This window comes from Pongo pygmaeus, chromosome 13 (assembly GCF_028885625.2).
Source record: "Pongo pygmaeus isolate AG05252 chromosome 13, NHGRI_mPonPyg2-v2.0_pri, whole genome shotgun sequence".
NCBI lineage: Eukaryota > Metazoa > Chordata > Mammalia > Primates > Hominidae > Pongo > Pongo pygmaeus.
In genome coordinates, this window is record NC_072386.2 from 35,934,509 (window position 1) to 35,946,946 (window position 12,438).

A 12,438-nucleotide genomic window follows, 5' to 3' on the forward strand; every position below is an offset into this window, starting at 1 on the left:
ATATATTTTTTTGTTTTGAAATGGAGTCTTGTTCTGTCACCCAGGCTGGAGTGCAGTGGCATAATCTCAGTTTACGGCACTCTCCACCTCCCAGGTTCAAGCTATTCTCCTGCCTCAGCCTCCCAAGTAGCTGGGATTACAGGCACCTGCCACCATGCCTGGCTAATTTTTGTATTTTTGGTACAGATGGGGTTACACCATGTTGGCCAGGCTGGTCTCAAGCTCCTGACCTCAGGTGATACACCCACCTCCACCTCCCAAAGTGCCGGGATTACAGGCACCCGCCACCACACCCAGCTAATTTTTGTATTTTTGGTAGAGATGGGGTTATACCATGTTGGCCAGTCTGGTTTCAAACTCCTGACCTCAGGTGATACACCCGCCTCAGCCTCCAAAAGTGCTGGGATTACAGGCGTGAGCCACTGTGCTTGGACCCTATAATATTCCTAGTAGCAAATGGATCCCGTTCAGAATCATGCTATGCATTCAGTTGCTATATTCTTTAGTCTCTTATAGTCTGGAGCAGTTGCTGGGCCTTTGTTGGTTTTCATGACCTTGAATTGTTTTACAGAATATTTTACAGAATATGTTTTACAGGGCAATTGTTTTACAGAATATTTCTCCTCACTCCACTCAGGTTATGACTCCCCACAGCAGCCCCACTCCACAGATGCTATAATCACTCTTAGGCTGTGACACCCATGCCAGGTTCTCTCTCCACATAAACAGTCACCTTTGCCTGTCTGAGCTCCAGCAGTGTGGCTTCCTGCCCTTTCCAGCAAAATGCTTACATTGTTTTGTCCATCTGTTGTCTTTAGGACTGAATTTTTCAAAAAGGGAAAGAGAAGCAGAGATTAGATATCAATTTAAGATCAATTCCAGCTCCAGAATTCTATGATAGATAAATTAATATGGTCAAATATTTGAAAGTTTGTGCTCAGAAAATGGAGTAGAGCTGTGTCAATATCACTGGGAAAAATAACCATATCTGAAATAATAATTGAGGCCAGAGCAAAGGGAGGCACTGAGTAGCTTGGGATAGGGCTAGATGTGGCACCCTGTGTGTGGCATGCTGGGGAGTCTGGCCAGAGCACAAGATCCCAGAGTGGTCAGAGAAGTCAGAATATGTTTACAGACGCCCCCACCCCCCGACCTCCAGAAATGGAGAGGAGGTAGTGGATGGCCAGAAAGCAAGGCATGTCCATTACAGTGGTCAAGGCAAAAAAGGGAAATATAACAATACTAACCAGCAAGTATCTTAATATGGATTAGACAGACTAGTGATCTAATGTGTTATGGGAACAATACACCTGGTCTGAGTAATGTATTGCTGATCATACATTATTAGACCACTAGATACCATTAATTTGTGATATCTTACCAACAGCGAAGTTTATCCCAGGCTCTAAGTAATTGATATTATGCTGCCATCCTTTGGTTGAATTTAAAATGCCTCATTTACTAACTGGAACTATTTTTGTATATTTTAAACAGAGGGTATCACAATTTTAATTACATTTTTTAGATTGACAGTAATGATAAATAATTTATGGAGACAAGCGAATAAATAAAACTTGATACTTATGTAATAAATTTAAAAGTCATTGAAAAGCCCATTCTAGCTAAAGATGAACTACCAGTCATTTGTTTAATTTATTTCAGAGACTTCGTCATACTCACTGATACTTAAGATTTAGCCCTTTTTTTCATCATCATGACACTTTTCCATTGTTTTTCTCTAAGCAATGTAAGCATGCAGTGAATTTCCTTAATGCCATCCTTAGATTCGGACAAGAGTGACCTATGCTCTACTCTAGGTCTTGCCCTTTTGAGAAACCTGAATATCAGACATGATTCAATTTATACAACACAAGTGTATGCACACACGGAATTGCACATACACACACAAGCATAGACACACACAACATTTTTAAAAAGCATCTAGTACCCACATCACTTAGGATCTAGTACTCAGTGCTCACATATGGCCCAATAACTCTAAATATACATACTCATTCGTAATTCCATTTGGTACCCAGGGAAATATTTCTCCACATCTCTTGCTTTCAGTCCCCTACAAAAAAGTGACTGTACCTGATGACACGAAGGAGACGTTGCCTTGGAATGTAGGGGATTTGAGCTGCAGAGGAAAGAGAAGACACATTAATTGCCTAGTAAACCCTTCCTCAGGACAGCAGGAATGCAATAGATTCTTACAAAATGAAATACCAATAGTACCCAGTGTCCATTCTCTTGCTTGTCTTTACGTAACAATTAGTGATTCAGGAGGGACTCATAAATTATGATGGACATTGGCAATAGTTGTACATGGAGGCTGGAAAATATTTCTCAATATTAATCAATTTATTTTACTCTTAAATCTTAATTTATGTTGGTCTAGACATATGCTGGAAGTGTGATACATTTTTTTTACATTGTCATCCATATGAACCTTGTAAGATAGAATTGCATGTAATTTTACTTTTATAAACATTTTTAATGTTTAATACTTTTTTAATTAAAAGGTTAAGTATATACTTTATTTAAATACTGTCAGTTTAAATTTGATATTAATTATGCTACACATGTTGTCTTTTAATTTTGATAGATAACATTGTATAAAATATTTCATGTTTTTTGAAAATACAAAATATGTAATATTTTTAACATTTACTTTAGATTACATTTTTTGTGAAAATATTTTCAAAATTTCTAGACTTTGAATACAATTATATTTTGTTTTTAATCTTTTAGATCAGGGTTCAGCAAACCTTTCTGTAAAAGACCAGAGAGTAAATATTTTAGGTTTTGTAGACCATATAGTTCCTATCACAACTATTCAGACTTGCTATTACAGCATGAAAGTGCCATATACACTTTGTAAACAAATGAGCATCATTGTGTTCTAATAAAACTTTATTTACAAAAGTAGGTGGTAGGCCGGATGCAGTGGCTCACGCCTGTAATTCCAGCACTTTGGGAGGCCGAGGCGGGCAGATCACGAGGTCAGGAGATCGAGACCATCCTAGCTAAAACAGTGAAACCCCATCTCTACTAAAAATATAAAAAATTAGCTGGGTGTGGTGGTGGGTGCCTGTAGTCCCAGCTACTCGGGAGGCTGAGGCAGGAGAATGGCGTGAACCTGGGAGGCGGAGCTTGTGGTTAGCCGAGATCGCGCCACTGCACACTCCAGCCTGGACGACAGAGCAAAACTCCATCTCAAAAAAAAAAAAAAAAAAAAAAAAAAGAAGCAGGTGGTAGGCCAGATTTGGTCCATAGGCTACAGTTTGCCAACTCCCACTTTAGATTATTTATGATGAGAAAACCTCCACTTCTAGTCATGAGGGACAACTAGATTTATCATCTCACTTTAAACAACTAGAATACTGAGTAAAATATGTGAAAAATAGTTTTTAGACATTGGATAACAGACAGCATAAGATAATGATCTTTGAGAGGAAGGAAAGAAATACAGTAAGCCCTACAATTGCTCCAGCTTAATGCTGGGTAGAAAATTGGCAGGCGGCAGCACAAAGAGGAGGAAACGCCAACAGACCAGTGTTCTCACTGAGTTGATATGTCATAGTTTAGAGTTCAGGGAGGCAGCAAAATATTGGAGAAGATATTGCTGCACAGAGGGAAATTGGGGAAGAATGAATGAGAGCTACGAAGATCTGTAAAAATGTCTTCAGGAGTCTTTAGCTAATGTGTGGTTTATGTATGTATGTAAAAGAGTTACCCAAGATTAGGAAAAGAACACCCAGAAAGGAGCAGGCAGCACAGGCTGTCCCCAGTGCTAACACAAGGCTGGGGATATTTCATGTTTCCAGCAGCAAGAGGGCAAAATTCTCCAAATTCAGAGATCATTAAGTAGAGTCCTCAAAAGACTATATTCTTGGTTGCAAAGGCATTGCCCTAAATTATAAAGTCTGCTTCACTCATGCTAACAAAGCCAATGTCAGAGGAATCCAATTCCAGGTAACTCAACTATACCCTAAAACAAAGTTCAACTATACGTAAAGGACTTAACAAATCCAGCTCCCATTAAAGTAAAATTTACAATGCTCAGAATCCACTCAAAAGTTACCAAAATGCAAAAGACATAGGAAAATAGGACCCATAAAGAGTAGAAATATAATTGACAAGACCAGACTCAGAAATGACACAAATGATAGAATTATCAGAAAAGGAGATAAAACACCTACTATAAATGTACCCCATATGCTCAAGAATGTAGAGGAAAAGATGAATGTGATGAGGAAAGAAATGTAGATATGAAAAATAAACAAATTCGACTTCTACAAATGAAAGTATAATATCTGAAGTGATAAATATACGGGATTGGATTAACTGTAGATAAGATACTACCGAAGGAAATACCAATAAGGTTGAATGCAGACATAGAAACTATTAGAAATAAGACAGAGGAAAAGACTAAAAAGTAAATGAGGAAAGCTTCAGGGAACTGTGTGATAATATTAAACAGTCAAACACATCTAGAGATGTAGTCCCAGAAGAGATTAGGAAGGAGGGAATGGTAATAGAAAAATGTTAAAAGAAATAAAGTCTGAAACTTTTTCAAATTTGATGAAAATGATAAAACCATGGATTCACAAAGCTCAAAAAAAAAAACCTTGTAAAAGAGACAAGAAGAAAATCACACCAAAGTACATTATTATCAAATTGCTAGAAAATAGTGATAGCAAATCTTAAAAGCTGCCAGAGAAAAAGAAGAAACATTCTGCACAGAGGAATAAAATTAAGAATGACCACAGTCTTCTCTTCAGAAATTATGCAAGCCAGAATGGAGTAGAGCAACATCTTTACAGTACTTAAAGAAAAAATATATCAACTTAGAATTCTATACCCAGCAAAAATATATTTCAAAAAGAAAACACAATACTTTTTCAGACAGACAAAAGTCAAGAGAGTTTATTTCCAGGGGATGTGTAATATAAGAAATATTAATGAAAGTAGTGTAAAGAATGAGAGAGAGGAAATATAAGTATACTGTTATAATATCCCTACACTGTACTTTAAGTGGATTGTAATATTATTTGAAGGTAAACTGTAATATGTTAAATAAATATGTATATTTTTAATCCTAGAGAAACTGCTATGAAAACAAAAAGTAAAACAAAGTGGCATTACTAACAAGCCAATAATGGAGATAAAATGGGCAATAGAAAACAACAACAAAAAATTCAATCCAAAAGAAAGAAGGAAAAGCTTAAAAGTGAGAAAAAGAACATATGGGCAGTTAGAAAACAAATAATAAAGTGGTAGATATAAACCGAACCATACTGACAATGACATTAAATTTAATGACCTAAACACTCTAATAAAGCAAAGATTGTCAGACAGAATAAAATACAAGGTCCAACTATACGCTCTGTACAAGAAACTCACTTTAATATAATAACATGAATAAGTTAAAAAATTAAAAGATGCAAAAAAAGACATATTATGCTAACACTAATTGAAAAAAACATAAATGATTATCAGAGAAAGTTGATTTAGGAGTAAGGAATAATGCAAAGGATACAGAGGGACATTTTAAAATAGAGGGATCAATTCATCAAGACAACATAATAATCCTAAATATGATGCACCTAATACTAAAGTTCTAAAATATATAAGGCAAAAACTGATAGAACTGAAATGGGAGATGGGCAAATCTAAAATTATACTAGGGATTTCAGCTCTTCTGTCTTGATAGTTGATAGAACAAATAGACCGTCAGAAAGGATACAGAAAATTTCAAACACTTTCAATCAGCTTAACCTATTTGACATTTATAAAACAGTGCAACCAACAAAAGTAGAACGTTATTATTTCAAGTTCACAAGGAACTGTCACCAAGATAAACCATATTCTGAGCCATAAAATAAGTCTCAATAAATTTACACTACATTCTTTAACCACAACAGATTCAAATATGAAATCAGTAACAGAAAGGCATCTGGAAAATCCCTGATCATTTGGAAATTAAACAACATTTAGATCATTTTTGTCAATTGAATGAAAATGATGAGAAAGCCTTATAGATCAGAGCTCGTTGTTGTTAGACGGAGTCACTTCTGATATTCTTAATTCATTTTTATATTGTTTTCCCGAAGCTCAGCATTAAATATTTAAAGATTTTTTGAGACTAGTCAAAATTCTACTGTCCAGATAGATTGAGCATAATGTTATGAAACAAGTGTTATTCTTTTCATATATTATATATTATCATATGTCTTTTCTCTCTTTCTCTCTCTTTCTCTCTCTCAGATAGGGAGGGAAAAGACCCTCTGTGGAGCATGCTGACTGAGTATATTTCAACTTATTAATACTAGACTAAGTGACCAAACATACAGCTGAGCTGGTATATAATGAGACCATATATGTTTACAGAATGCCTGTTTTTGACATTTAGGGATTCACCCAGCTGCCTGCAGAGAAATGATTAAAGATAAGACTCAACATCTTGTATTACTTTGTGTAGAACATATTAATTTATGCCAAGTCAACACATATTTATTAAGCAACTACTATAGTTGTATAGACAGCAAAGAAATCAGTAATCAGTGTTTATTTCACACTCTGAAGAGACTTTTAATCATGTAAGTACATAGTCAAATATAAGACAGAACAAGAATAAGGTAGGCACAAAGTGTTGTGGGGATCCAGAAGATTATGGCTCCTTGGGGGAGATCTGGGCCTTAAAGTACAAGTAGTCTTTAGTCCTTGCACAGAAAGGTTCTTGAGGTAAAGGAGGCAACAGTTGATGTTTCAGAGAAAGCATCATCAATAAACACACACACACACACGAGTGCTAGCTGTATTAAGGGAATACTAAATCACTTACTTTATCTGGAGTTCAGATTCCTTCACACTATATTAAGAGTAACAGTGGGATAAGATTGGAAAGGTAGATTGGGGGCTTATTCAAGAGGAACTTAGAATATGGAACTGGGTATTTGTAATTCAAAGGACATTGTTAATGTAGAGATGTTCACATTAGTTTACCAGAGCTATCACTATTCTAGGGAATATACACTAACCAAATGCCCCCAATCTCTCTTCACATATAATTTTATCATCTATAATGGATATATATCATTTAATTATATGGGCGTACCAACATATATGTAATCATTCACCTGTTGTTGAACCTATAGGTTGTTTCTAATATTCTGCCATTGCAATAATATTATAACACTCTTCTTTTGCTAATTTTTTTTGCATTGCTTCTATAGGCTAGAATCTTAGATATTAAACTGATAGGATAAGATATAAAATAATTTAAGATTGCTGTTATATGTTTTAAAATTAATTTGCTCAAGCATTTGTGACAATTTACAGTTCTAGTTGAGGTTTTAAATTTAGTAGTTTGTAAGTATTTTAAGTTTTGCCCCTGAATTCTTTATAGGTGCTGATAAGCCTTTGGTAAGTTTTACTCCATGAAAGACTATTACTGAAAAAAACTTAATCTCAATAAAAGAACTTTAATAAGCTTGACTAAATATTTAGAAAGCACATTGTGTTCAGTGAAACTTTGTATATAATGAATAGAATAATAAAAGATTATATTGGATGACTAGTCTGTAATTGCCTCAAGGAAAGCATACAATGAATAAGTTATTTTGGTACTTCCTCAAAATAGCCAACACAATAGGGAAATGGAGAAAATGTACTCTGAACACCATGAACAGGGAACCTGAAAATCTAATGTGTAAACTTGGAGAAATGACATTAGAAAACAAAAGCAACAAAAGAGAACACTCTCCAAAATAATCTGAGATGCATGAAAGGCAAACATTCACTAGAGCTGGAATTTCCCTAAGTCTATGCAGAGATAAGTAGCATATTTGACCTTCACCATGATTATCAAGCACTTCTTTGGAATTGTGTTGGTGCTGCTGGCCTCTACCACTATCTTCTCTGTAGATTTGAAACTGATTATCTTCCAGCAAAGACAAGTGAATCAAGAAAGTTTAAAACTCTTGAATAAGTTGCAAACCTCATCAATTCAGCAGTGTCTACCACACAGGAAAAACTTTCTGCTTCCTCAGAAGTCTTTGAGTCCTCAGCAGTACCAAAAAAGACACACTCTGGCCATTCTCCATGAGATGCTTCAGCAGATCTTCAGCCTCTTCAGAGCAAATATTTCTCTGGATGGTTGGGAGGAAAACCACATGGAGAAATTCCTCATTCAACTTCATCAACAGCTAGAATACCTAGAAGCACTCATGGGACTGGAAGCAGAGAAGCTAAGTGGTACTTTGGGTAGTGATAACCTTACATTACAAGTTAAAATGTACTTCCGAAGGATCTGTGATTACCTGGAAAACCAGGACTACAGCAGCTGTGCCTGGGCCATTGTCCAAGTAGAAATCAACCGGTGTCTGTTCTTTGTGTTCAGTCTCACAGAAAAACTGAGCAAACAAGGAACAGACCCTTGAACGACATGAAGCAAGAGCTTACTACAGAGTTTAGAAGCCCAAGGTAGGTGGAGGGACTAGAGGACTTCTCCAGACATGATTATTTCTGTTCTTCATAGAGTGGTAATACAATTTATAGTACAATCACATTGTTTTGATTTTGTGTATATATATATATTTATCTGTGTTTTAAGATTGTGCATATTGACCACAATTGTTTTTATTTTGTAATGTGGCTTTATATATTCTATCCATTTTAAATTGTTTGTAAGTCAAAATGAATTCATTAATATGGTTGATTCTTCAAATGGGTGTATTTTCATACAGGCTGGCTGGGAAGATACAACAAAATATACCACTAATGTAAAAATACTTTCCTTAACATAGAACTCCATTGCAATGATTTGCTTATTTGCCAGAAATTGCTAGAGACAATGAGAAATACTGGGAATAATTTGCATTGTAAGATTTGAAAATATTATTACACAGTGAATATTTACATTACAGGAGACACCATAGAAATATGGTGAAAGGACATGAACAGTTTGCAGAGGAAAAAAACTATACTAAAAGAGGTTCAATCTCACTCATGATAATAGAAATACAAATTAAATAGCATGCATGCCATTTATAGTACAATCACTATGGAGGCAATTAGGTGATATCTGTCAAAATTACAGATGCATGTAGCCTGTCATCTATAAATTCTAGGCCTGGAAATGTGTCCTATAAAAATACTTGCCCACAGCTGGGCATGGTGGCTCACGCCTGTAATCCCAGCACTTTGGGAGGCTGAGGAGGGTGGATCACAAAGTCAGGAGTTCGAGACCAGCCTGGCCAATATGGTGAAACCCTGTCTCTACTAAAAATACAAAAATTAGTTGGGCATGGTGGCAGGCACCTGTAGTCCCAGCTACTCGGGAGGCTGAGGCAAGAGAATCACTTGAACCTGGGAGGTGGAGGTTGCAGTGAGCCGAGATCATGCCACTGCACTCCAGCCTGGGCAACAGAGTGAGACTCTATCTCAAAACAAAACAAAACAAAACAAACAAACAAAAAAAAAACTTGCCCACGTGTGAAATAACTTACAAAAAATATTATTCTCTGCAGCACTATTAGTAATACCAAAAGACAAGAAACCATCTCGATTTTCCTAATTAGAGACAGTTGAAGCATATTCATATAAAGGAACACTATTCAGCTGGAGAAACAAATGAGAGGGTATTTCTTTTAAAAAAAAGTTGAAAATAGGCAAGATATAGAGCAGTCTACATAAAATGCTACATTTGGGGTGAAAATGTTAAATAAAATTTATGTTTGTCCTTACTGTGTATAAATAAAGAATAAGAAATAAATTACAATGATTACCTGTATTTAGGGGAAGAAGGAAGACTGAAGAAGGAGATTAGGATGGGAGAGATTTTACAGCTCCTTTAAAAATTTTTATATTAAATCATGTGAATATTACAAATTAAGATAACAATTTAAAATGTATCTAACAAGTCACAGTTATCAGAAATATGCGTGAGGGAGTCTGGCTGGTGAAGGTCAAAAGGAACAGGGGACTGAGTTAGCCTGCCCCTGGTTGGGATGTTTGCTTGGAGGAGGGCTGGAGAGAAGCACACCCGTGCCAAGGGAGAGGGTTCCTGCTCCTGGGAGATGCCAGTGATGGAGGGATTCCAGCTCTTCTAGCCAGGAACTCCCAGAAGTCACCACGGAACAATGTGGGGGCAGAGAAACTAAAGTTCACTGAGGCTTGGTGGCTATCCCACTTTCGTCCACTGTAAGCCGCAGAGCCACAGCCCAAAACTCTGATGCTAGTTCTACTACCATGTGTCATGTTCTACGTCAGATGCATTGCATAATTGGAGGTAAAAGTCAGCAGTAAATGTAAAAACTTAGGAATGAAGCATACTCCAGTTCAGTTTAATTAGTGCAAATGAGTAATGGCTGCACTTTAGACTTGGTTTGAAAGGGAAGAGTAGGAACCAAATAGGATCCTGAAAGTGAGACAGTCACCTGCAATAGTGAAGAAGGGTAAGGAAGCAGAGGCTGGCAATCAGAAGCAAGTCTTTGCTGACTTCACATTGCAGCCAGGGGTTGATCCGTTTACCTTCAAATTCACACAAAGGTAGTGAAGTGGAGGAAGGAGAAATACCACAAGGGACTGCAAATATAAGTTACTTTTCTTCTCATGGTCTATAAAATTTTTTGTTGTTCTTTAAACCAGGAAGTTTTTAGAACCAAATCCTTCATTTAACACATTATCCAATTTTCAACTTGACCTTACAAAGTGCCTTCTGTAATTATTTTTTTTCTCAAGTGAGAATAAAACTGTAAAGGTGAAATAACATGCTCAAAGTAATGTAGCAAGCCACAGAGCTTGCAGATACCAGAGCAAAGATCTTATCCCAAGTCAGCCTGACTCAAAAGCCTGCACTGTGTTGTTGACAACTCAAACCTGAATAACATTGTGAAATATCACTGCAAAATAATAATAACAGTAATAATAATTTTCTCCTAGGTTTCTTTATTCAAGTTTACAATGGTCTCTGAAATCTTGAATTAAAGAAAAGATATTTCCCTTTCTCTTGACATTGCTTCCTTAAGAACTGAGAACAGAATGGAGGAACTGTCAAATGGAAACGTTTAGAAAATAATACTCATATTTAGAAGTTTAAACTAATACTTTATATAGTAATGTTTTCCCAAACATTTAGGTTTATTAAGTTGATATCCTGTTGTATAATCACCTCAATGCCTAGCACAAAGTAAAAAATTTTTACTTTTAAATATGTGTGCCCTTTTAAAACTCCAAAACCAGAGTTCTAAACTTGGGAATATTGAGAAGGAGAGACGTATTAAAAGATTGGACTCCTGGCTTAGTAGCACATGGAAAGGCTTGGAGTATGAGTAGTTTCATTTGTACTTGCAGGCTGCGTTATATTTTTGTTACATCTATATGTATTGAGCTAAATAAATCATTAAATCCAAAAGCGGGTTACAAAATAATAATAATAACAGCATCATCATATTTTCTACAAATAAAACATTCATGAAAAGTATATGAAAAGAAATGCATGAAAATGTTCATAGTACTACTGTCTTTGGGATAGAATTTACATTCACTTAAACTTTTTGGATTAAATATTTCTCCCATGAATAAGGATTCCTTTTAGAACCAGGAAAAAAATAAAAGTATTATATTTTTGAAATTTAAAAAAAGAACAGGCTGGGTGCAGTAGCTCATGCCTGTAATCCCAGCACTTCGGAAGGCCAAGGCAGGCAGATTGCTTGAGCCCAGGAGTATGAGATCAGCCTAAGCAACATGGTGAGATCCCATCTCTACTTTAAAAATTAAAAAGAACTCTTGTAAAGGGCACCTGCTGTAAGTTAAGTCCCACCTCTAACATGAATCAGAATCACCTGGAGGATTTGTTAAACCCTGATTGCATGGTCCCATCCCACTGTTTCTGATTCAATAGGTCTGTGGTATGGCCTGAGTAATTCCATTTCTAACAGTTCTCACATGGCGCTGTTGCTGCTGGTCTTGTGACTACACGTGGTAAGACATACCGCTACTTCTTGATAGCCTTGGTAAGTTTTTAAGAGATGAAGTCATAGTTTTTTTAAGGCTACTGATCTCATATTTCTTATGACATCCGGAGGAAAGTGAGCACCCTAGATAGGAGTTAGTTGATGAAGATATATATTTTTTCTATCACTACCTTTTCACAGCAGCAAATCAGACACTTTCCTTATTAAAGAAGCTGTATGTAGCAACTGTCATATCCTAGGTGCATCCCATGACAATAACTGCCTTTTAAGGAAAATGGACTAAAGCAAGTTTTGTTTTGTTTTGTTTTCTCTAAGGTTTCTGGTCCTCATACCGTGTAGTTGAGTAAAATCAAAACTTCCACGATAGCAATGCTGATTGGACAAAGAATGTGTTGTGGACACAAAACCAAACTCTGGAGGACAGAGGATTCATTCCAAGGTGAAAAATGGCAAA

At 36.1% G+C, this 12,438-nt stretch overlaps 1 protein-coding gene across 1 annotated transcript in view; it reads left to right on the forward strand.

Moving 5' to 3' along the window:
* Positions 1 to 1,591: 1,591 nt before the first annotated feature.
* Positions 1,592 to 12,438, forward strand: part of IFNE (interferon epsilon) — a 39,212-nt gene continuing 28,365 nt past the window's right edge. The window contains exons 1-2 of the mRNA XM_054501687.2: positions 1,592 to 8,490; positions 12,300 to 12,423. Of these exons, the coding sequence (XP_054357662.1) occupies positions 7,866 to 8,447 (582 nt within the window). The 5' untranslated portion in view covers positions 1,592 to 7,865 and the 3' untranslated portion in view covers positions 8,448 to 8,490; positions 12,300 to 12,423. The remainder of the gene's footprint in view (positions 8,491 to 12,299; positions 12,424 to 12,438) is intronic.